Source organism: Prionailurus bengalensis, chromosome D1, assembly GCF_016509475.1.
Source record: "Prionailurus bengalensis isolate Pbe53 chromosome D1, Fcat_Pben_1.1_paternal_pri, whole genome shotgun sequence".
Taxonomy (NCBI): Eukaryota; Metazoa; Chordata; class Mammalia; order Carnivora; family Felidae; genus Prionailurus; species Prionailurus bengalensis.
The window spans coordinates 77,520,901-77,544,541 of NC_057346.1; the positions used below are offsets into that span (position 1 = coordinate 77,520,901).

General features: G+C 39.3%; 1 protein-coding gene across 2 annotated transcripts in view; it reads left to right on the forward strand.

Moving 5' to 3' along the window:
* The window catches only part of NELL1 (neural EGFL like 1), an 882,973-nt gene that overhangs the window by 826,334 nt on the left and 32,998 nt on the right, over window positions 1-23,641 (forward strand). Inside the window, exon 16 of one of the 2 annotated variants that reach the window (XM_043580818.1) lies at window positions 10,593-10,733. The exons of the other annotated variant lie outside the window; for it this stretch is intronic. Within the exon in view, the coding sequence (XP_043436753.1) occupies window positions 10,593-10,733 (141 nt within the window). The remainder of the gene's footprint in view (window positions 1-10,592; window positions 10,734-23,641) is intronic. 2 annotated transcript variants of the gene reach the window in all.

Below are 23,641 nucleotides of genomic sequence, written 5' to 3' on the forward strand. Positions count from 1 at the left end.
CCATTCTGTCGGTTGCCTTTTAGTTTTCTTGATTGTTTCCTTTGCAGTGCAGAAGCTTTTTATCTTCATGAGGTCCCAATAGTTCATTTTTGCTTTTAATTCCCTTGCCTTTGGAGATGTGTCAAGTAAGAAATTGCTGCAGCTGAGGTCAAAGGGTTTTTTTCCTGCTTTCTCCTCTAGGGTTTTGGTGGTTTCCTGTCTCACATTCAGGTCCTTCATCCATTTTGAGTTCATCTTTGTGAATGGTGTAAGCAAGTGGTCTAGTTTCATTCTTCTGCATGTTGCTGTCCAGTTCTCCGAGCACCATTTGTTAAAGAGACTGTCTTTTTCCATTGGGTATCTTTCCTGCTTTGTCAAAGATTAGTTGGCCATACTTTTGTGGGTCCAATTCTGGAGTCTCTATTCTATTCCATTGGTCTATGCATATGTTTTTGTGCCAATACCATGCTGTCTTGATGATTTCAGCGTTGTAGTAGAGGCTAAAGTCTGGGATTGGGATGCCTCCCGCTTTGGTCGTCTTCTTCAATATTACTTTCGCTATTCGGGGTCTTTTGTGGTTCCATACATTTTTTAGGATTGCTTGTTCTAGCTTCGAGAAGAATGCTGGTGCAATTTTGATTGGGATTGAATTGAATGTGTACATAGCTTTGGGTAGTATTGACGTTTGAACAATATTTACTCTTCCAATCCGTGAGCACAGAAGGTTTTTCCATTTCTTTGTATCTTCTTCAATTTCCTTCATAAACTTTCTATAGTTTTCAGCATACAGATCTTTTACATCTTTGGTTGGGTTTATCCCTAGGTATTTTATGATTCTTGGTGCAATTGTGAATGGGATCAGTTTCTTCATATGTCTTTCTGGTGTTTCATTATTAGTGTATAAGAATGCAACTGAATTCTGTACATTTGTTTTCTATCCTGTGACTTTGCTGAACTCATGTATCAGTTCTAGCAGACTTTCAGTGGAGTCAATCAGGTTTTCCATGTATAATATCATGTCATCTGCAAAAAGTGAAAGCTTGATTTTATCTTTGCCAATTTTGATGCCTTTGATTTCCTTTTGTTGTCTGGTTGCTGATGCTAGGACTTCCAACACTATGTTAAACAACAGCAGTGAGAGTGGACATCCCTGTCGTGTTCCTGATCTCAGGGGGAAAGCTCTCAGTTTTTCCCCATTGAGGATGATATTAGCTGTGGGCTTTTCATTACTGGCTTTTATGATGTTTAAGTATGTTCCTTCTATCCCGACTTTCTCAAGGGTTTTTATTAAGAAAGCATGCTGAATTTTGTCAACTGCTTTTTCTGCGTCGATTGACAGGATCATATGGTTCTTATCTTTTCTTTTATCAATGTGATGTATCACATTGACTAATTTGCGAATGTTGAACCAGCCCTGCAGCCCAGGAATGAATCTCACTTGATCATGGGGAATAATTTTTTTTTTGTATGCTGTTGAATTCGATTTTCTGGTATCTTGTTGAGAATTTTTGCATCCATATTCATCAGGAATATTGGCCTGTAGTTCTCTTTTTTTCCTGGGTCTCTGACTGGTTTGGGAATCAAAGTAATGCTGGCTTCATAGGAGGAGTCTGGAAGTTTTCCTTCCCTTTCTATTTTTGGAACAGCTTGAGAAGGATAGGTATCATCTCTGCTTTAAGTGTCTGGTACAATTCCCCAGGGAAACCATCTGGTTCTGGACTCTTATTTGTTGAGAGAGTTTTGATAACTGATTCAATTTCTTCATTGGTTATGGGTCTGTTCAAGTTTTCTATATCTTCCTGTTTGAGTTTGGGAAGTGGGTGGGTGTTTAGGCATTTGTCCATTTCTTCCAGGTTGTCCAGTTTGTTGGCATATAATTTCTCATAGTATTTCCTGATAATTGCATATATTTCTGAGGAATTGGCTGTAATCATTCCATTTTCATTCATGATTTTATCTCTTTGGGTCCTCTCCCTTTTCTTTTGAGAAGCCTGGCTAGAGGCTAGAGGTTTATCAGTTTTGTTTATTTTTTCAACAAACCAACTGTTGGTTTCATTGGTCTGCTCTACAGTTTTTTTTAGATTCTATATTGTTTATTTCTGCTCTGATCTTTATTATTTCTCTTCTTCTGCTAGGTTTGGGGTGTCTTTGCTGTTCTGCTTCTATTTCCTTTAGGTGTGTGGTTAGATTTTGTATTTGGGATTTTCTTGTTTCTTGAGATAGGCCTGGATTGCAATGTATTTTCCTCTCAGGACTGCCTTCTCTATATCCCAAAGCGTTTGGATTGTTGTATTTTCATTTCATTTGTTTCCATCTATTTTTTTAATTTCTTCCCTAATTGCCTGGTTGACCCATTCATTGTTTAGTAAGGTGTTCTTTAACCTCCAAGCTTTTGGAGGTTTTCCAGACTTTTTCCCGTGATTGATTTCAAGTTTCATAGCATTGTGGTCTGAAAGTGTGCATGGTATGATCTCAATTCTTTTATACTTATGAAGGGCTGTTTTGTGACCCAGTATGCGATCTGTCTTGGAGAATGTTCCATGTGCACTCAAGAAGAAAGTATATTCTGTTGCTTTGGGATGCAGAGCTCTAAATATATCTGTCAAGTCCATCTGATCCAATGTATCATTCAGGGCCCTTGTTTCTTTATTGATCCTGTGTCTAGTTGATCTATCCATTGTTGTAAGTGGAGTATTAAAGTCCCCTGCAATTACCACATTCTTATCAATAAGGTTGCTTATGTTTGTAATTGTTGTATATATTTGGGGGCTCCCGTATTCAGCATATAGACATTTATAATTGTTAGCTCTTCCTGATGGATAGACCCTGTAATGATTATATAATGCCCTTCTTCATCTCTTGTTACAACCTTTAATTTAAAGACTAGTTTGTCTGCTATAAGTATGGCTACTCCAGCTTTCTTTTGACTTCCAGTAGTATGATAGATAGTTCTCCATCCCCTCACTTTCAATCTGAAGGTGTCCTTAGGTCTAAAATGAGTCTCTTATAGACAGCAAATAGATGGGTCTTGTTTTTTTAATCCATTCTGATACCCTGTCTTTGGTTGCAGCATTTAGTCCATTTAAATTCAGTGTTATTATGGAAAGATATGGGTTTAGAGTCATTGTGATGTCTGTAGGTTTCATGCTTGTAATGATGTCTCTGGTACTTTATGTTCCTTGCAGCATTTCACTCACGAATCCCCCTTATGATCTTTCTTGTAGGGCTGGTTTAGTGATGAATTCCTTCAGTTTTTGTTTGTTTGGGAAAACCTTTATCTCTCCTTCTATTCTGAATGACAGACTTGCTGGATAAAGGATTCTCAGCTGCCTATTTTTTCTGTTCATCACATTGAAGTTTTCCTGCCATTCCATTCTGGCCTGCCAAGTTTCTGTAGATAGGTCAGCCACTATTCTTATGTGTCTACCTTTGTAAGTTAGAGCATGTTTACCCCTAGCTGCTTTCACAATTTTCTCTTTATCCTTGTATTTTGCCAGTTTCACTATGATATGTGGTGCAGAAGATTGATTCAAGTTACGTCTGAAGGGAGTTCTCTGTGCCTCTTGGATTTCAATGCCTTTTTCCTTCCCCAGATCAGGGAAGTTCTCAGCTATGATTTGTTCAAGTGCACCTTCAGCCCCTTTCTGTCTCTCTTCTTCTTCTCGAATTCCTATGATATGGATATTGTTCCGTTTGATTGCATCACTTAGTTCTCTAATTCTCCCCTCATACTCCTGGATGTTTTTATCTCTCTTTTTCTCAACTTCCTCTTTTTCCATAATTTTATCTTCTAATTCACCTATTCTCTCATCTGCCTCTTCGATCCATGCTATGGCCACCTCCATTTTATTTTGCACCTCATTTATAGCATTTTTTAGTTCCTTGTGACTATTTCTTAGTCCCTTGATCTCTGTAGCAATAGATTCTCTCCTATCCTCTATGCTTTTTTCAAGCCCAGCGATTAATTTTATGACCATTATTCTAAATTCTTCTTCCATTACATTGCTTAAATCGTTTTTGATCAATTTGTTAGCTGTCGCTACTTCCTGGCATTTCTTTTGGGGAGAATTCTTCCATTTCGTCATTTTGTGTAGTCCCTGTGGTAGCTCCAAACTGCAGGGCACTTCCCCTGTGCTGTCCAGAGTATCTTGTGTTGGTGGGTGGGGCTGCAGTCAGACCCAGTGTCTTCCCCCAGCCCACCTCAGGGGCCACTGGTGTGTACCTTATCTTCCTCTCTCCCAGGGGCAGGAATTGTGGAGTGTTGTGACCCCTGTCTGGGCTACCTGCACACTGCTAGGCTTGTGGTGCTGCTCTGATGGGATCTGGCCAAGGGCGTATTAGCCGGGGTGGATCTGCAAGTTGCACAGGGGCAGGATGGGCAGGCTTAACTCGCTTTGCCATTGAGTGGTCCCCTGTGGGAGGGGCCCTGCATTGCTGGGAGGGAGGCAGTCCCATGGGAGGGATGGATCCACAGAAGCACAGCGTTGTGTGTACGTGTGGTGCTAGCAGGTTCATTGATGGGAACTGGTTCACGTTGGAATGTCAGCCGGGGGGTGGGAGAGGGAGATGGCTCTTGGCAGCGCCTTTGTTCCCCCACCGATTTCTGTCCTTCCGGGGCTCAACAACTCTCCCTCCAGGCATCCTCTCACCCTCACTGCTCTCCAAGAGCAGAGCTGTTGACTTTTAACATTCCAGATGTTATGTCCCACTCGCTGGCTGTCAGAACTCATGGAGTCCAGCCCCTCCACTTTTGCAAGCCAGACTTCGGGGGCTCTGCCTTGCCGGCAGGCTGCCCCTCCACCACCCCGACTCCCTCCCACCAGTCTGTGTAGCATGCACTGCCTTTCCGCCCTTCCTACCCTCTTCCATGTGTCTCTTGTCTACACTTGCCTCCGGAGAGTCCATTCTGCTAGTCTTCCAGTAGTTTTCTGGGTTATTTAGGCTGATGTGGGTAGAATCTAAGGTATCAGCAGGAGGAGGTGAGCCCAGCATCCTCCTATGCCGCCATCTTCCCCACCATCCTCTATCAGGAAACGGTAGCTTTGAATGACACACTGGACCAGGTGGATTTAGCAGATATATTCAGAACATTCCATCTTAAAGCAGAATACACATTCTTTTTAAGGGAACATTGAACTTTCTTTAGAATAGATCACAAATCGGCCACAAAAGGAATTTCAATGAATTCAAAAAGATCCAGTTCATACTGTGCATCTTTTCTGACCCAACACTATGAAACTAGAAATCAACCACAAAAAAAAAAAAAAGTCTTGAGAGAGCACAAATACATTGAAGTTAAATAACATGTTAGTAAACAATGAATGGGTCAACCAGAAAATAAAATAAGTTAAAAAATACATGGAAACAAGTGAAAATTAAAATACAATGGTCCAGAGTATTTGGGATGCAGCAAAAGAAGTTCTGAGACAGAAATTTATAGCAACACAGGCTTACCTCAAGAGCAAGAAAAATCACAAATAAAAAAACCTAACTTTATACCTAAAGGAGCTAGAAAAAAAAAACTGAAGCCAGCAGAAGAAAGTAAATAGTTACAAATAAAAGCAGAAATCAATGATGTAGAAACTGAAAAACAATAGAACAGAACAATGAAACCAGGAGCTGATTCTTTGAAAAGATCAACAAAATTGATAAACCTAAGCCATACTCATCCCCCCAAAAAAGAGGACTCAAACAACATCACAATGAAAAGAGAAATAACAACCAACCTCACAGATATATATATATAGATAGATAGATAGATAGATATAGATAGATATAGATAGATAGATAGATATACACACATACATACAATTGTAAGATAATATTATGAAATAATTTATGCTAACAAATTGGACAACCTAGAAGAAATGGATAAATTTCTAGAAACATATAACCTACCAAAACTTAAGGAGGAAGAAACAGAATAACTCTCAACAAACAAAAGTCCAGGACCAGATGGCTGAATAGGCAAACTTTACCAAACATTTAAACAAGAGTTAATACCTATTCTTTCCAAATGATTCCAATAAGTAGAAGAGGAAGGAAAGGTACCAAATTCATTCTATGAGGCCATCATCACCCTAATATGATAACCAGATAAAGTTAACACCAAAAAAGAGAACTATAGGCCAACATCACTGATGAACAGAGATGCAAAAATTGTAACAAAATACTAGCAAATCAAATCCAACAATACATTAAAAATCATTTACCATGATCAGGTGGGATTTTTTCCTGGGATGCAATGGTGGCTCAACATTCACAAACCAATCAGTGTAACACATCACATCAATAAGAGTATAAAAATCACATGATCATGTCAATAGATATAGAAAAAGCATTTGACAAAGTACAACATTCACTCATTATTTGAAAAAAAATCTCAACAAAGTAGATTTACATGAAACACACCTCAACATAATAAAAGCCTTATATGAAAAACCCACAGTGAACATCATAATGGGAAAAACCAAGAGCCTTTACCCTAAGTTCAGGAACAAAATAAGGGTGTCCACTCTCACCACTTTTATTAAATATAGTAATAGAAGTCCAAGTAATAGCAATAAGACAACAAAAGAAATAAAAGACCTTCATATTGGTAAGAAAAAAGTAAAACTTTCACTATTTGCAGATGACATGATCCTATATATAGAAGACCCAAAAGATTCCTCTACAAAATTACTAGAAGTGATAAATGAATTCACTAATATCATAGGATACAAAATCAGTGTACAGAAATCTGTTGCATTCCTATAGGCTAATAATGAAACAGCAGAGAGTGTAATGAAAACAATCCCATTTACAGTTGCACCAAAAATAATAAAATACCTAGGAATAAACTTGTCTGAAGAAGTAAAAGACCTGTACTCTGAAAACTAAAACACAAATGAAAGAAAGTGAAGATGACATAAACAAATGGAAAGGTATTCCATGCTTACGGGTTGGAAGAACAAATACTCTTTAAATGTCTATACTACCCAAAGCAATCTACACATTTAATGCAATCCCTATCAAAATTCCCATAGGATTTTTCACAGAACCAGAACAAGCAATCCTATAATTTGCATGTAACTGCAAAAGACCCCAAAAGGCCAATGTAATCTCACAAAAAGAGTAACAAAACTGGAGGTATCACAATTCCAGACTTAAAGTTATATTACAAAGCTGAAGTAGTCAAACAGTATGGCACTGGCATAAATAAGACACAAAGATCAATGGAACAGAATAGAAAGGCCAGAAATAAACCCACGGCTATATAGTCAATTAATTTTCAACAAAGGAGGAAAGAATATACAATGGGAAACAGTCTCTTCAAATGTTTCTGGGAAAACTGGACAGCTACATGGAAAAAAACCTGGACTGCTTTCTTGTACCATACACAAAAATAAAGTCACAATGGATTAAGGACATAAATGTGAGGCCTTAAGCCATATAAATCCTAGAAGTGAGCATAGCCAGTCATGTCTCTGAAATTGGCCATAGCAACATTTTCTGGATATGTCTTCTGAGGCAAGGTAATTAAATGCAAAAATAAACTATTGTGACTACTTCAAAATAAAAGTTTCTGCACAGTGAAGGAAACAGTCAACAAAACTAAAAGGCAACCTATGAAATGGGGGGAAATATTTTCAAATGACATATCCAATAAAGGGTTAGTATCCAAAATACATAAAGAACTAATACAGGGGTGCCTGGGTGGCTCAGTTGGTTGACTGTCTGACTCTTGGCTTCAGCTCAGGTCATGATCCCACAGTTCGTGAATTCAAGCCCTGTATCAGGCTCCATGCTGGCCCTGAGCCTCTCCCTGCCCCCCTTACCCACTCATTCTCTCTGTCTCTGTCTCTGTCTCTCTCTCATATAAATAATTAAAAAAAAAATTTAAAGAAATAATACAATTAAACACCCAAAAAACAAATAATCCAATATAAAAATTGGGCAGAAGGGGTGCCTGGGTGGCTCAGTTGGTTAAGCATCCGACTTTGGCTCAGGTCATGATCTCATGGTTCGCGAGTTCAAGCCCCGCATCAGGCTCTGTGCTGACAGCTCAGAGCCTGAAACCTGCTTCAGATTCCGTGTCTCCCTCTCTCTCTGCACCTGCCCTACTCATACTCTGTCTCTGTCTCTCAAAAAGTGAATAAACATTTAAAAAAATACATTAAAAAATTGAGCAGAAGACACGAACAGACATTTCTCCAAAGAAGACATACAGATGACAAACAGAAGAGAAACTCATGAAGAGATCATGAGTGATCAATGTTACTCATCATGAGGGAAATTCAAATCAAAACTACAATGAGATATCACCTCACACCTGTCAGAATGGCTAAAATCAACAACACAAGAACGAACTAGTGTTGGTGAGGATGTGTAGAAAAAGGAACCCTCATGTATTGGGAATGCAAACGGGTGCAGCCACTGTGAAAAACACTATGGACATTCCTCAAAAATTTTAAAATGGAATCACCCTATGATCCAGTGATCACTCTACTGGGTTTTTTATCGCCCAAAATACAAAAGCCCTAACTCAAAAGGATACATGCCCCCACCAACCCCCATGTTTATTGCAGCATGATGTCGTATTAGTATTTCAGTGTATGTATTTTACCATAGCCAAATTATGGAAATAGCCCAAGCAAGTGTCCATTTATGGATGAATGGACAGAGATGTGGTATATATATATACAATGGAGTATTATTCAGCCATAAAAGAATAAAATCTTACCATTTGCAATGACATGGATGGAGCTAGAGAGCATAATGGTAAGCAAAATAAGTCAGAGAAAGACAAATACTGTATAATTTCACTCATGTGTGAAATTTAAGAAACAAACAAGGAAGTGAAAAAAAAGACAAAACCAAAAAACAGACTTTTAACTACAGAGAACAAACTCATGTTACCAGAGGGGGGAGGGGGGATGCATGAAATAGCTGATGGGGATTAGAGTACACTTATCATTATGAGCACTGAGTAATGTATAGCATTGTTGAATCAATATGTTGTACACCTGAAATTAATATAATGCTGTATGTTAACTATACTGAAATTAAAATGAAAAAAATAACAAGGAAAAAGAAACCTAAGGGATGCTATGTGTCAAAGAACTATAAGGGCTGTAGGATAACAAATCATAAAGGAGGAAGATGGCAGCCGGCAACAACAACAGCAACAACACAAAGCTGGATTTGCCTAGTATAAAGAGCTGCACTTTTTCTCTCTTTACTTGGCTGGGATGCCATGACATGAGACTGACAGGTTGCAAGCTACATTCACAGCCCTGTGCACACCTTAGGACATGTCAAGGTAATAGAAACACTGGTAGCTGATTGCCCCTGAGATGATGCCTACAGCAGGGCACTGCTGAAAAAGATTCCAAAATGTGTTTTATTCGTGATGTGTTATATCCCAATATTAATTAAATTTCTATTTGTATAAGACTGTCATAGTTAAGATATTAACAGGAGAACTGGTGAAAAATTCCCAGGCAACAATTGCTATATTCCAACAAATAATTACATGGAGAGATTCTCTATAAATGAGCTGACCCTGGCATGACAATTGACAGCTCGTCTTTCTACAGTGGTGTCAACTCCTTCAGCTCAGAGGCAAGCCTCTGGGCTAGAGAATCTGTGCATGATCTAGGCATTTGCTTATGTGAAAAAGCCAGATCCTAGAGCAAACAAAGCCCAGAACATGTCCTTCCATCAGGAATGATTTGAAGAATGAGGATCTCTCATTGACTCTCATAAATCAAGTACTTAAGCTTTAAAAGAATTCTGAACAGGGGCATCTGGGTGACTCAGTGGGTTAAGCATCCGACTTTGGCTCAGGTCATGATCTTGCCATCTGTGAGTTCAAGCCTGGCGTCAGGCTCTGTGCTGACAGCTCAGAGCCTGGAGCTTGCTTTGGATTCTCCGTGTGTACCTGTCTCTCTGCCCGCCTCTCTCTCCCTTTCTCTCTCTCAAAAATAAATATTTAAAAAATTGTAAATAAAGTAATTGGAGCAGTAGTTTCCCAACTATGCTTCCCAAAACATTAGTCTCACAGGATCCTAGAGGTATCCCAAGAAAAAGTAACCCTCAGGCACAGAAATTTGGAAAACAGTGCATAGTATTCTTCTTCTTTCTGAGCTTTGCAAGGCATATGAATATGCTGTCTCTTTGATACCGCTGTACAAAAGAAACCCATTTAACACTATTTAACCTAGAGTTTCCTGAGCTTATTTATTCATCGATATTTCCAAGGAACAGCACACAATATCTGGAATTACTGTTTGGGAAACCATAAAGAAAAAGCCATATATACTCAATACCTAAAGTGTGCCAAACATCCTCAATTTACTTTTTGATTATGCAGAAGCCAACAAAACAGGATAGGATGTCTTCATGATCATCAGCTCTCATTTATTATTTAGTATATGAGAACACACCCATAGCATTCAATTTGTTTGGATTCGGGGGTAAAAATGGGATTTGATTTTTCCTGCAACTTTCATTTTGGGTGACTAACCAGTTTTAACTGCTATGTTGACATGAGCATGTTTTAGGTGTTTACTGAAAGGTTAGTGTCAAAAGAATTTAATGTCCTGGTGGGCTTGTGTTTTTCTCTGAGGCAGATATTGATGAATGCACAGAGGGAATCATTGAGTGCCACAACCATTCCCGCTGCGTTAACCTGCCAGGGTGGTACCACTGTGAGTGCAGAAGCGGTTTCCATGACGATGGGACCTATTCACTGTCCGGGGAGTCCTGTATTGGTAAGCAGCTTTTAGCTATGCCCTCATCCTTCTGGACCTTTGCAGGAGGGGCAGCCTGCTTTGGCACTCTTTTCAGGTTCCATGTTAAAATATGACCCCTTGCTGGTTAAACTCATTAGTTTTCAAATTTCCTCCCTCAACAATTCAGGGATTAGGTAGGGATTATGCAGTGTGGGGTTTTAGGATTTTTATATGGAAACTGGGGCAGTTAGAGTATCAAAGCCTGAGTCTGTATGCTGTGGCTTTTAGTTCTTTTGAAGTAAAATCATGATGGCTTGCTGAAATTTTTAACAGTTTGAGAAAACAGAAGTGGGAGAAGAAGAAATACTACTAGACTGAGAAAGTTTAGTTTAAATTCCAGCTCTTATACTGCACCTCTGTGAGCCTTCTTCTGTGAAAGTGATAAAAGTAGAATAATGATATATATGTGTTGCCAGGTTTAAGTGGGATATCACACATTTAAAAATTGTAAGCTTTACATTGTTATGCAAACATAATATAGCTGCATTAACCTTATTATTGTTATTACCACCATCATCCTTACAAAGTTTCCTTTCATCGCTGTTCTGCTTGAGATTCTGTTAAATGCTGAACAGAGGAAATTAACAGTTTTTCATCTTCAAGACACTACAACTTTCATAAACTACAAACAACTGATCAAAACTCTACTTGTTTCCATGAGAACCTTGGGCATTCCACTTATGTCATGTCCTGTGAACTCAGCTAAATTCTTTAGGCTGATTTGGACAGACCAAAAGGGCAAGCATTCTGGCTTTGGGTCCAGACTGCTGAATTAGAAAATGCGAATTTGATTTTGAAGATTCATTCATTCTCTTGTCTTTGCTCGTTGCATATCTTTTTTTTAATGGTTGCTACTGAGATCCATCTAATGTTTTCCTGTTTTTCCCAACTTCTCCCCTGAGGTTTTTTTACAGTAAAGATGAATTAGGGAACAGTGGGTGCACAGCATGAACTGTCCACCACAGTTTGACACCACTGTTGAGAGGCATGCAGTGTAGTTGTGAAAAGCATGGATCCTAGAGCCAGACTCCCTGCAGTCAGAGTCTAGCTCTGTCATTTCTAAGTTCCCTGTGCCAAGATCTTATCTAGTCCACACCTCAGTTATCTCATCTGAAAAATGGAAATGTTCTATCTAGGTCAGAGGAGTGCTGGGAGAAGTAATTGAATTGACACCTGTTAAATGTGGACTGAATGTTAGTTACTGTTATCTTAAATTTTCCTACATATTCAGCACTCTGCCCCCGGCTCTGTATATGTTTCTTTTATTCTTAAAATAAAGATCTGTGACCTTAGGGAGAGGTTTACATTTATCCTGGGTCTTCAGATACTTCCTTTACATATGGCCAAGAACTTCTGTATGTGTGTATCTCAGTGTGAATAAATGTTACGTGAATAGGCATAGATAGAATGGCAGTTGTTATTGAGAAATGGAGGTAGAGAGATGGAATACTGACATATGTGGTGTTATATTTGGGCACTAAAAATAAAAATGTCATTTTTAAACAGTGTATTTGACCTCATTAAATGGGAGACTCTTGGCTTTTTATTGGATAAAGGGGCTGAGAGATCACCTAGTTAAACCAATTTTATAACTGCTTGGACCTGCCATGGCCTTGCACACTTATGTGCCTTTGCTTATGCTCTCCCCTCTGGCTGGGAGAGAACAGAATTTTGAATCGAAGATGACCCTATCTTTTCTTTGATCATGTTGATTCATATATAAATTTCTGGTTTTTTTCCTCAATTCAGCTCATGTGCCACGAGACCCCCATGAGGCATTTTTTGATGTCTTCATAGGAGCTCTCACTCTTGTCCTCTGCTAACTGTAGCTTTACCCTGATGTATGTTTCTGTGGCTTGACACGCTGTACCACTGTCAGTATATTTGCTCTGTGAGTGTGAAATGGACTTCATTCTTCTGTCTCTTCAGTAAGACCCTTTAGTAGTTAGTATTCAGTCACTGAGAAAAATGCAACCACTTCATGTGCCTGATAAAGAAATTCAGTCTCAGAAAGGTGATACCTTGTTCCTAGCCACATAGTTGGTTCGATACAGGTTGAGACTCAAGCCTAAATGAAGGGTAACTCTACACCCCAGATACCAGGTACAGTTCCAGTTTATGCCTGTTGTTCTGATGTAATTATCCATAGCACCCTGTGACTCCCATAAATGTCCCTGTTCAGTTGATAGATGTCATGGTCACCTCACCTGTGGGTTCTTCTCTTCCATGCTAAGTTGAATGCCTGGGGATCAAATCTCCTGCCCTCCCTGAGGAGGCACTTTCTTCTTCCATGAACTGATCTCTGTTCTGCACAGGAAAACTATAGCAAACTCGACTCCTTGACAAGGCAGTAGAGTTGTTTTTATTAGTGGCATTTTTAATTCAGGTAATTCTTAATCTGAATGCCCTTTCATTTCCACGCTTTTGGAAGTAACTTTGTGAATGGGTCTTAATAAGAACAGAAGTCTGGCCATCATTCAGTTTTTCTTTGGTAGTTGAGAGCACTCTGTTCATGGTGCTCTCGTGGTGCTCTGTTCTGTTCATGGTGCAACATATATATATGTCAGATCATTTCATTTTTGTATTACACCTTTCTAATGCCTTCCCACTGAATGAAAAATAAATTTCTAAAATCTTCATGTGGACTTCGAGGCTTTAGGTAATATTGCCTCTACCTACTTCTTGGATTTAACTCCTATCAATGTTAGCCTTTTTAATCTTTTCATGCCTTGAACGTACAATGAACCCAGCCAGTTTCAGAGCTTTTGCCTTTGCTGTTCTGTCTGGAACACTCATTGCCTGTCATTATATGGCTGTCTGTTTTCTTTATATAATTCTCAGCTCAAATCCCACTCCCTGACCATTTTGTATCTGAAGTATTATCTGAAGTAGTCCTTTTCTGGTGACTTCACTAAATCACTCTCTTTGCTATCTTTTGTAACATTTTTTTAATTCTCAATTTGTTGTACATACCTGTGTGTGTAATTGTCTCTTGCCACAAGGGTACAAATTGAGGACAGAGATCTTGCTCATATTTTGCCACTGTCCCTCCGGCCCCTAGAACAGTGTAGGTACACATGGGACAAGTAATGCATATATGTCAAATGTTTGAAGGACTAGAAGTAATAAAAACCATATCAAGTCGGATTTATTTTCTCTTTGGCTTGGCATAACTAGTTGTGTGGATGGTGGTTAATACATAAGATGTTAAATATCACAAAATCATGTGAGTTTTATTTCAGAAAAAAAAATTATTGAGAACAGCCATCACACTAGCATTGTGTTAAGAGTTTTGGGAATGTGGGTATGAATCAGGTAAGATCTCTGTTCTTGAGCGATTTATGACCTGAAATATTCTGAATCATCAAAATACACCTTAATAGCATTGGAAATTATTCTATCACACCAGGCCCTAAATAACATCATCTATTAATTCTTACACATAAAGAAATAGCATCTGAAACAACGTATAAAACTTTTTATAAAGGTGTTTGACAACATAGACTCAACTATGCTTTTTCCCGGAATAATATTGGGAATGGCATGTGTTAGAAGCCGAAATGAGGCAGTCTAGGAGAACAGTTGCATTGCCACTCCATGCCATTTTTGTCAGATGGAAATAATAACACCTGATCGATGCATCAGTTGCTGTAAGCATTGCATGTTACTGATGTCAGAATAACCAGCACACATGCACATTTACTATGTCATGAGAAAAATGCTTAAGATTTGCCTCTTTCTCCTAAAGTGCATCATCTAATTGAAGAAACGATCAGTCATAGGTATTATAGAGGCAGACAGAATCAGCATTACTGAGGAGTCTAACAGACTATGTGTCTATCTGCCCCTTTCTCATATGCTTGTTTATTTTTATAATTCCAGGAGAGCTGTGCATACAAAACTTTGCCCAATGGTATTTGCACACAGGATGATTACCTACAGTGGCTACCGTAGGGTGCAGTGCAGCGTGCTCTTTGTTTAGATGCAGTAGTGGGAGTCAGGGATTCCCAGTTGCAACATAGAAGTTTTGAGCTGTTGCTTTTTTATCTAGACATAATTATCTGGGTCATATAGAACTAATGTATAATTAACAATGGCATATGTAAAGAGCAGGGGTTTACATATTTTGAAAAGGAGATTCAAACTCCCTCGATGTCAGTCTATCTCCATGATCTTGCTCCTGCAAATGAAACTTTATTTTCCTCTGGTTCCTCTCTCACTGTGCATGGATCTGCTAGCCTGCTCAAATCCCTCTTCCATTCTTCCCAAACCCTGGACTCTCTTTCCTTAAGTCCTTGACTTGTATGCTTTTCTCTGACCATCCCTCTGTCCTCATTTCCAGTTGTCAAAATCCTGATGGAATCCTGCTTCCTAAACCAGTGATTCTCAAACCTGTTTCACAGTAGATTCACCTGAGTAGCTTTTAAAAACAATACTTATGATGGGCCAGCACACCTGGAGATTCTGATTTAGTTGACTTTTTGGGGGACATAGACAGAGTCATCTGTTGTTTTTTTTAAAGTCTCCAAGTCAGTAGAAAGAATATTGAGTTAATTTAGAGAACTACCATCATAGAATTTCTATAAGATCATCTTCATCATCAGCATCTTCATCTTCATCATCTCCCTTTTATGCATCCCCATGGCCATTTATTTGCAATCTCTTATGGAACTTTCCAGATCAGGCTTGCCTTCTCCATTAGTTGGTTGATATTTTGATACTTTGATATCCTTTATAGATTTGTATTGAATTAAATTGTATTAGTCACACATTGGTTGTTGTTTTTATTGAACAGAATTTTCAAATTCCAGTAGAATTTGTTTTGTTGATGAAGCAGCATACTGAGGGGTGACATACGACTCTTCTTATGGGGCATGGCCCCTCGGCCTCTATTAATGCTGCTTCTGTAGAACTTGCTTGAGTGAGGCAGGTCCCCAGACCCTGGAGTCTGCTCTCTGATCACTGGAAACAAGCCAACAAGGATTTACTTGTCAGAACAGCTGCTGCAACTGTCATCAACTCGCAAAGCAACATAAAACAGCCAGAAAAGGTTCTGTTGGAATCGCTTGGGAAGATTTCACTTTTAACTTGTTCATAGGTTAGGGTGGATTGAAATGTTCTGAGAATGGTTTGGGTTCTGCTCTCACTGCCCAGTGCCTGGTTCTCATGGGAGTGGAGATAAAAAGGGCTAGGACCTGGATGTGCTTCCTGATGGGTGGGAGTTATGAAGGCTTAGTGGGTGCCAGTGTGATACAGAGGGGAGGAAGGTTTCAAGTGCATATAAGCCTGGAATCAAATCCCAACTTGGCCACTTTCTAGCTGAGTGGCATTTGGCCAGATGTTTAACCTCTCTAATCCTTAGTTTCCTTGGCATACAATGATTAAAATAATACTTGCTGGTCGAATTTTTTGTAATAGAAGTGTTCTTATATGCAAATATCCTGGCAAGTAGTAGATAATAATAGTCAACATTTAACCTCACTTCACCTCAAATCCCTCACCTGTCAAATGAAGACAGCAACAGTAATACTAATAAGAGCTAACATTTATTGAGAGCTTACTTGGTGCCAGACACTGCTCTAAGCAATTTACAGAAGTGCCATCTTCATAAATTGCTGTGGAGTAATTGTGAGGATTACATAAGCTAACAGGGGAAAAAGCATTCAGCACTTGCGTTTTAAGTGCTTGGTAGCTCTCAGCCATTATCACGAACTGAAAACCCATGCTGTGTGCCAGACACTGTGCCAGGGAGTTTCATGCATTATCTAATTCAGTTCTTACAACTCCAGTAAGTGGGAAGACCTCTTACTATTTTTAAAAAAAAAAATTTTTTTTTTCAACGTTTATTTATTTTTGGGACAGAGAGAGACAGAGCATGAGCGGGGGAGGGGCAGAGAGAGAGGGAGACACAGAATCGGAAACAGGCTCCAGGCTCCGAGCCATCAGCCCAGAGCCCGACGCGGGGCTCGAACTCCCGGACCGCGAGATCGTGACCTGGCTGAAGTCGGACGCTTAACCGACTGCGCCACCCAGGCGCCCCTAGACCTCTTACTATTTTAAAGATGAGGAAGATAAAGTCTCAGGATTAAGATAATTTGTCCCAAATTCCACATCTGAGAAATGGCACAGAGACCATACTGCAGATCTGTGTGAACCCAAAGCTTCTGCCTTTGATATATTAACACTGCAATGCTTTCGGTAAAGAAGGAGGCCAGCTATGAGCCCATGACTGAAGATGTTAAGCAGGGAAGCTGGAATTCCAGGAGACAAGGCAAAGAGAAAATGAGAGACAATGAATGAGACCCAGATGGACAGTTTGGTACATTCTGTGTGAATCAACAGCACGGGGGAATTATTGTATCGAATGGACTCACGGCCTGTGTCTTGGGTCATCCTGCTAGACCGGGGACAGGATGTCAAGGCGGCAGGTTTTTAACACCTGGCTATCCATGGATATCATTACCTTTGCTGCATTTTTCACCATATGAATCCAGAGTAGAAAAAGCAAAGGAAAGGGTTGGGAATAAAGAGTATGAGAAATGGTGGTAGATAGATTTTTTTTTAATGTTCATTTATTTGTTTTGAGAGAGAAAGAGAGCAGGGTAGGGGCAGAGAGAAAGGGAGGCAGAGAATCCCAGGCAGGCTCCACACTACTAGTGTGGGCCTGATGCGGGGCTCGAACCCAGGAACCATGAGAATATGACCTGAGCCAAAACAAAGAGTCACATGCTTAACCAACTGAGCCACCCAGGTGCCCCTGGTGGATAGATTTTCAACTAACTTACACTGATTTTTCCATTTGTTTATTTATCCTCTGCCTCTTAAAAGCAATTACTTCTATATATAAAGAAAACATATTCAACAGAGTTATTAAAATAAAAATATTTGAAAAATAAGGAAGTTCTAGTCACCATCAAAGTCAGCAAAGATGCTTGTGACTATCCTGGTGTCTAGAGCTAAAATGGAAACATGAGTTATACAAATTGTTCTAATATGAAAGAAAGTTGCATTTTAAAAAATCCTTAAGAAAGTAGGCTCAAATGTGCTTTTTTTTTCTATTTCAGAGTAGAGGCATGCTAGGGTGGTAAAAGCATCATTGTGGACCAGGCTGTTTCAGACTAAGATGACTTCAGACAGAGGCATACACCCCAATCTTGGGATAGTCATTGGATTCTCTCTCTTTGCAAACAATAAGGATGCCCCCCCCCCTTGCATATGAAAGTATTTTCAGTTAAACAACACCCCACCCTTCCTTGTTAGTATTTAGTGAGGTCTCATTGACTTCAAAATTGATATTCGTTGCCAAAGAACTTTAGAAACTTTAGATTTGGTTTTCAGCCAAATAATAGATTTTCTTTTTTTTTTTTTTACTGTTTATTTATTTTTGAGACAGAGAGAGACAGAGCATGAATGGGGGAGGGTCAGAGAGAGCAGACACAGAATCTGAAGCAGGCTCCAGGCTCTGAGCTGTCAGCACAGAGCCCAACGCGGGGCTCAAACTCACGGACCGTGAGATCATGACCTGAGCCGAAGTCGGACGCTTAACTGACTGAGCCACCCAGGCGCCCCCAAAAATAGATTTTCTATTATTGAAGAGCCTTCCCAAAGGCAGATGCCACCTGGCCCATGGAGCTGTTTCTAGCTAGAAACAGTATGAAGTGTGGTTTGTGACTTAAGGACCTCAGTTGCGTGACAAACAATTGCCACATGTCACCAAAATGGATCAAATTGACAGACCAGTTGCAGATAGCACCTGGGCAGGGAATGGATACAAAAAGAGATTGGTATAGTCAAGGTGCAAGATGGAGAGGTTAAGAACATTTGCCAACCTCTAATAGAAGTGATATTCTGCATACCTGAGCATGGCCTCACAGTGGATCTTAACACACAATTGCAGATGTGAGTCAAGTGAAAGCAAGTGAAAAATGAGTCCCTTTGGACTCTCAGGAAGCTTCCTGCTCCCCTTCAAGTCCAGCCACACATACCTACATATGTAAGCCTGGAGCAGATCAGCACATAAGATAAATTGAATATATTCTAGAGGCTGCTCAGGAAAGGTCAATGCACCTACTCAAGTTTTGGTGATAAATACTTCACACAATGATGTCAGAGTAGAATTCACTGCACTAAATTCAGGTATGAACCTGAGGTTCATGGTCACCTTTAGCCTTTCTGGGCTGACACAGCAGTCCTATGCACTGTTCTCCACTTTAGTTTCAGACTAAAACCAGACATTTTAGAGAATTATTCTAACAGGATCTCAAACTAATTAGAGGGTCTGTTCTGTAGGCCACCTTGGCCCTATTTAGTATCTTTTTGGTGACAATGTTCAAATACCTTCCTAACAGCAGCTGTGATCAGCCATAGAGCAGATAAAACAATTGTGGACTTGTGCTTTGGAGCAGTGCTTGGTTATATGGGGAGCCAGGGAACTTCACTTCTCATCCAGGTGAAGATCACATGGGCAAAACGGAAGAAGTTGAAAATAAGCTATTTGAACAATTATAAAACCCTTTATAAGCATACCAATGTTACAAATTTTCTATCCATAAAAATTAGCCTGCAGTGGTCTTAGCACTGAGACAGGTGATGTGGAAGATGCAGAAAATCCATCTCTTAGGGACTTTTTTTTTCCATCCCATAGGAAACTTTAAAACACCAAGTTGGAGATAAAAACCAGCATACATGAAACAACCAATAGCATTCTGAAACAGGTTATAATTAACTTCAAAATTATGTGGTCAAAACTATAACATAGGTAATTGGGAAAGAGAGTGATCAGAGAGAACCATCATTGTAACCACATGGTGATAATTAGACATGAAAGGTGGGAAGGTTTTGGTGTATTAGTAGTAGTTAAGATTACTTGATAACTTCATGTGATGGCACTTTTCTTAGAGCTTTATATTTTCTAACTCATTTCATCCTCAAAACACTTCTATCAGGTAAATATAATTATAATCTCTGCATAATAGGCAAACTGAGGCACACTGAGATATTCAATAAATTATTCACGGTCATAAAGCTATTTATTGGCAGCTTTCTTTTTCCTGAAAGTGTTCACCAACATCTTTTCAAAGAGTTTACATGTTTAATATTTTTGAAATATTAAGCAACAAAATATTGCTTTATTGCCTGCTAAAGTCTTGCTACACAAATGGTAACATTAATATTTTTATTTATCAAATGCCAACCATGTGCCAGTTAACCTCCAAAACTCCTTTGTGAAATAGGTAGCAAGTGAGGGGAAACACAGGTAGCTTGGCCGTGTGTGAAAGAGCCCATGTTATTTCTGCTCCCCCAATTGCCCCAGTCAATTGTGTATTAGTTAAAGATAATTTATGAAAGGATTAGATTAAGTGACGATCATTCAGATAATCACACCATCTTCTACTTTCACTGTATGCTTGCAGATACATCAAGTCCATGATTTTTAAATTTAGTTTGTTTTACACGTGTGTACACGAGAAACTAAGATTTGACTCCATGACAGTGTATTCAGGAGAGCCTCATGTATCTCAACAAATGATGGTGGCCATCTGAGAAGCCACCTGCATACATCAACATGCTCCTCTGCCCAGAGCTGGCCCCAAGGCTATGGGAACGTCTAGTATTGCTCCGTGATGGCCAGTTGCAGTCAGGGGGATCAAAAGCTCCTGAGTTCAAATGGCAGGCATACCTGAAGAGCAGTAGCAGTGCAGGTGAACAAGCCAGCTCATCCTTGGCTCAGCTGCTTAGGCCTGAGTGGTTTGCTACCTCCTTTCCCCAGCTGCATTGAACTAGGAAGAACAGCTGTGCTTCCTATATATACTTTGTATATACTTTATATATATATACATATATATACTTATATAAATATATATATACTTATATATAGGATACATAATTACTTATAGGATATATATATGTATGTGTATATATATGTGTGTATATATATATATACACTTTTCTTTTTAATTGGGGTCTGGGTTTTGCCTAGCATAAAGAAAGAAATAAAGTGATTTTGACTACTGCAGCTTCTTTGTTTCCTCCCCACAGTTGGCATCAGTGGTTAAAACAGAAGTGGGGCAAGACTTCAAGCAGAGCATTTAGCAAAGTCTACAGCTAGACACTAATGCTAGGGTATTTTTCAAAGAAAGGTTTTAGTAGCAAATATATTTGGAAAATCCTAAATGAAATATAATTAACCTGGTGTACTAACTGCAAGACTTGTCAGAGCCTTTATTAGACATTAGTGTCCTGAAGTGGATTTGGTACTCTATAGAATAGACTAAATGAAAACTCAAGGATGAAAATAGCCTGCTTTAGGAATTTCCAGAAAACCTCATTTATTCAGTATCATTGAATAATGATCTGCTCAAAAGAGGGCTTTTTTCAAGTTCTATAACAGGTTATTGAGCATACTACTTGTCCTTTAAGTACCTGTAGTTTTTATACTGTCATTGAGCTTTGTTGTAAAGAATGTGGCTTTTTGTCTATGACTTTCTTTTTTACTGTGGTCGTCAAAAATGAAATCACTGAACTCTCCTCTATTGAGTGATCTCCCAAAGGCTTATTGGGATATTGCTGGTTTGTCCCTAAGCCCTATAATGCCAGCCTCTATATTTTTGATAAACATCTTTTACTTTGGAATGGATATTTTATCTCCTTTTCATATTGCTCTCCTGACCTCTTGTTTGGTAATAATCATCCAAAAGATTGCATTAACACTGTGGTAAATGAAGAGTGGGTACTGTGATGTCTTGGGTCACAGGAATTCAAAAGCAATACTTAGATGCCTGGTGCTTATTTAGACTCTGTGGCCGTAAAGAGTGATGGCGCATGGTTCCAGAGGCCATGGAGGACGATTTTGCATTGCGTGAACAGTCCCAGTGGGAGTTCTGAGAAAGGGAAACATGTAAGGAGTGTAGAGCATGCAGGGGCCTGGTATGGAGGGAGTAGCAGTTGGGTAACACAGAAGGAAAAGGCTGGTGTGTTCCCTGAAAAGGTGCTTTACAGTGCAGTTCCAGTTTTCTTTAAGTCTTCCCTGTCATTGTGAACTTGGCCTTTTTTGGAAAGATTAAGTTACAGTAGAGGCAACTTTGATTTTCTCCTGCATAGAATCTTGAAGCTTGCAATGTGCCAAATCTTTAGTATGTTTGAAATGACTTGGGTTTTTGTTGTTGTTGTTGTTGTTGTTTTACTTTTGTCCTGAATAGTTGATAGTCTCAACTGGGTGACAACAAAATGAGTGCAGTATTCCTAAAAAAGAGTTTCCTAACATTACTTTTTGTGAACTCAATTCCATGTAGCTTAGGGCAGTGGTTCTAGAAGTGTGATCCTTAGACCAGTAGCAGCAGCATCGCCTGGAAAGTTGTTGTAAATGAAAACTTTCTACCTCATCCCAGACCTTACTAACTCAGCAAGTCTGGGGACTGGGCTGGTGATCTGTTTTTTTTTTAACAAGCCCCATTTAGTTGATTCTGATGCCCACTCACGTTTGACGATCGCTGTCTTGGAGGTTTCATTGAAAGCCTTCAGAGGGCTCTGTGAATGCCCTGAAACTGAATGCAAGTTTGTGTATATGTGTCTACATGTATCCTTTGGAGGAAGGGGAACACAGATCTTCCCCCAGCCATGTAAAAACCACCATTGAAATACCAGGATCCAGCCTCAGTGTTTCCAGTCACCACCCTGATTTAACTTCTTGTTGTTTTTCACCTGGGGATCTACAGTTTGATCTCAGGGGATGTTCACTTGCCTTTCTCGGTTTCTGAACACTTTTTGGTATTGAATTAATTACACGTAGGTGTCAGCTTCCTGCCTCTTATAGCACAGTGTAAACAATTGTTTCATCACAGAAATTTCTGGCTTGGATGTCTTAGAACCAAAGATCATGTCTGTGCAACAACTAAGAGATCAGCATCTATGACTTCTTTGAAATAAATATTGAATTGTTTGTTTTAGTCTGAGATTACTTATGCTGCTGTGAAATATTTACCTCTGGATTTACGAGCAGGGAATTTTAAACGATTATACTCAAACCAAACAAAGCACTGTCAACATAAAAATCACCATTCACCTTTTCAGTGAGCAACTGTTGAGAGGGTCTGGTCTGTGCTAGTCCATGTGCTAAGTTTTAGGCACACAGTGAGACACATATTTCACCCTTCTAGTCTGAAACTGGGAAATAGGAAGGGGCAGGAATTGGGGGAGGATGAACTGCCGAACAGTTAGATATATAAATAAATAAAAATAAGAATCGTAGGAAAAAAATTGTTTTTTGGGTTAGGGCATATGGGGATGGCAATGTACATAGGGATCTTTCACAGAAAGTAGGATTTTTTTTTCACCAAGTTCATAGGATAGGAAGGAATTTTTTCCTGGGAAGAGTAGATATTAAAGTAAGTTTTCCAGGCAGGAATAGCAGTCTGATTGGAGCAGAGTCATGAAAGAGATCTAAATGTGTCCAAAGGATGGTGACTTTTCCAGGGTGGATAAAGTACTTGATATATATGTGAGTGTGTTGTAGGTGGGGAACAAGAAAGGAGCCTTGTAAATAGAGCTAGAAGCCAGATGATAAAGGGTCTTGTTTTCTAAGCTAAGGAGCTGAAAGTTGTGAATCTTACTTCACAATATCACTGTCTCTCAATGTTGAACTATTGACCTGTATACATTGCTATAAATATTTAGCTGTAAATAAGTAGTATTTCTTACACGATTTTAAACCCTCTCTCATGTGTGTATCATTGTGATTTTCCACACCTATGCGGTTTTGCTCTTCCTATTCCTTTTGCTTGGAATGTCTCTTCAGAGAAAAGCGAGGCCATCAGAATTAGCTGTCTATTGATCGTGATCCTTAACACGCAGCTGCTGTGTGATCACATTTTGTACTAAAGTTCTCACAA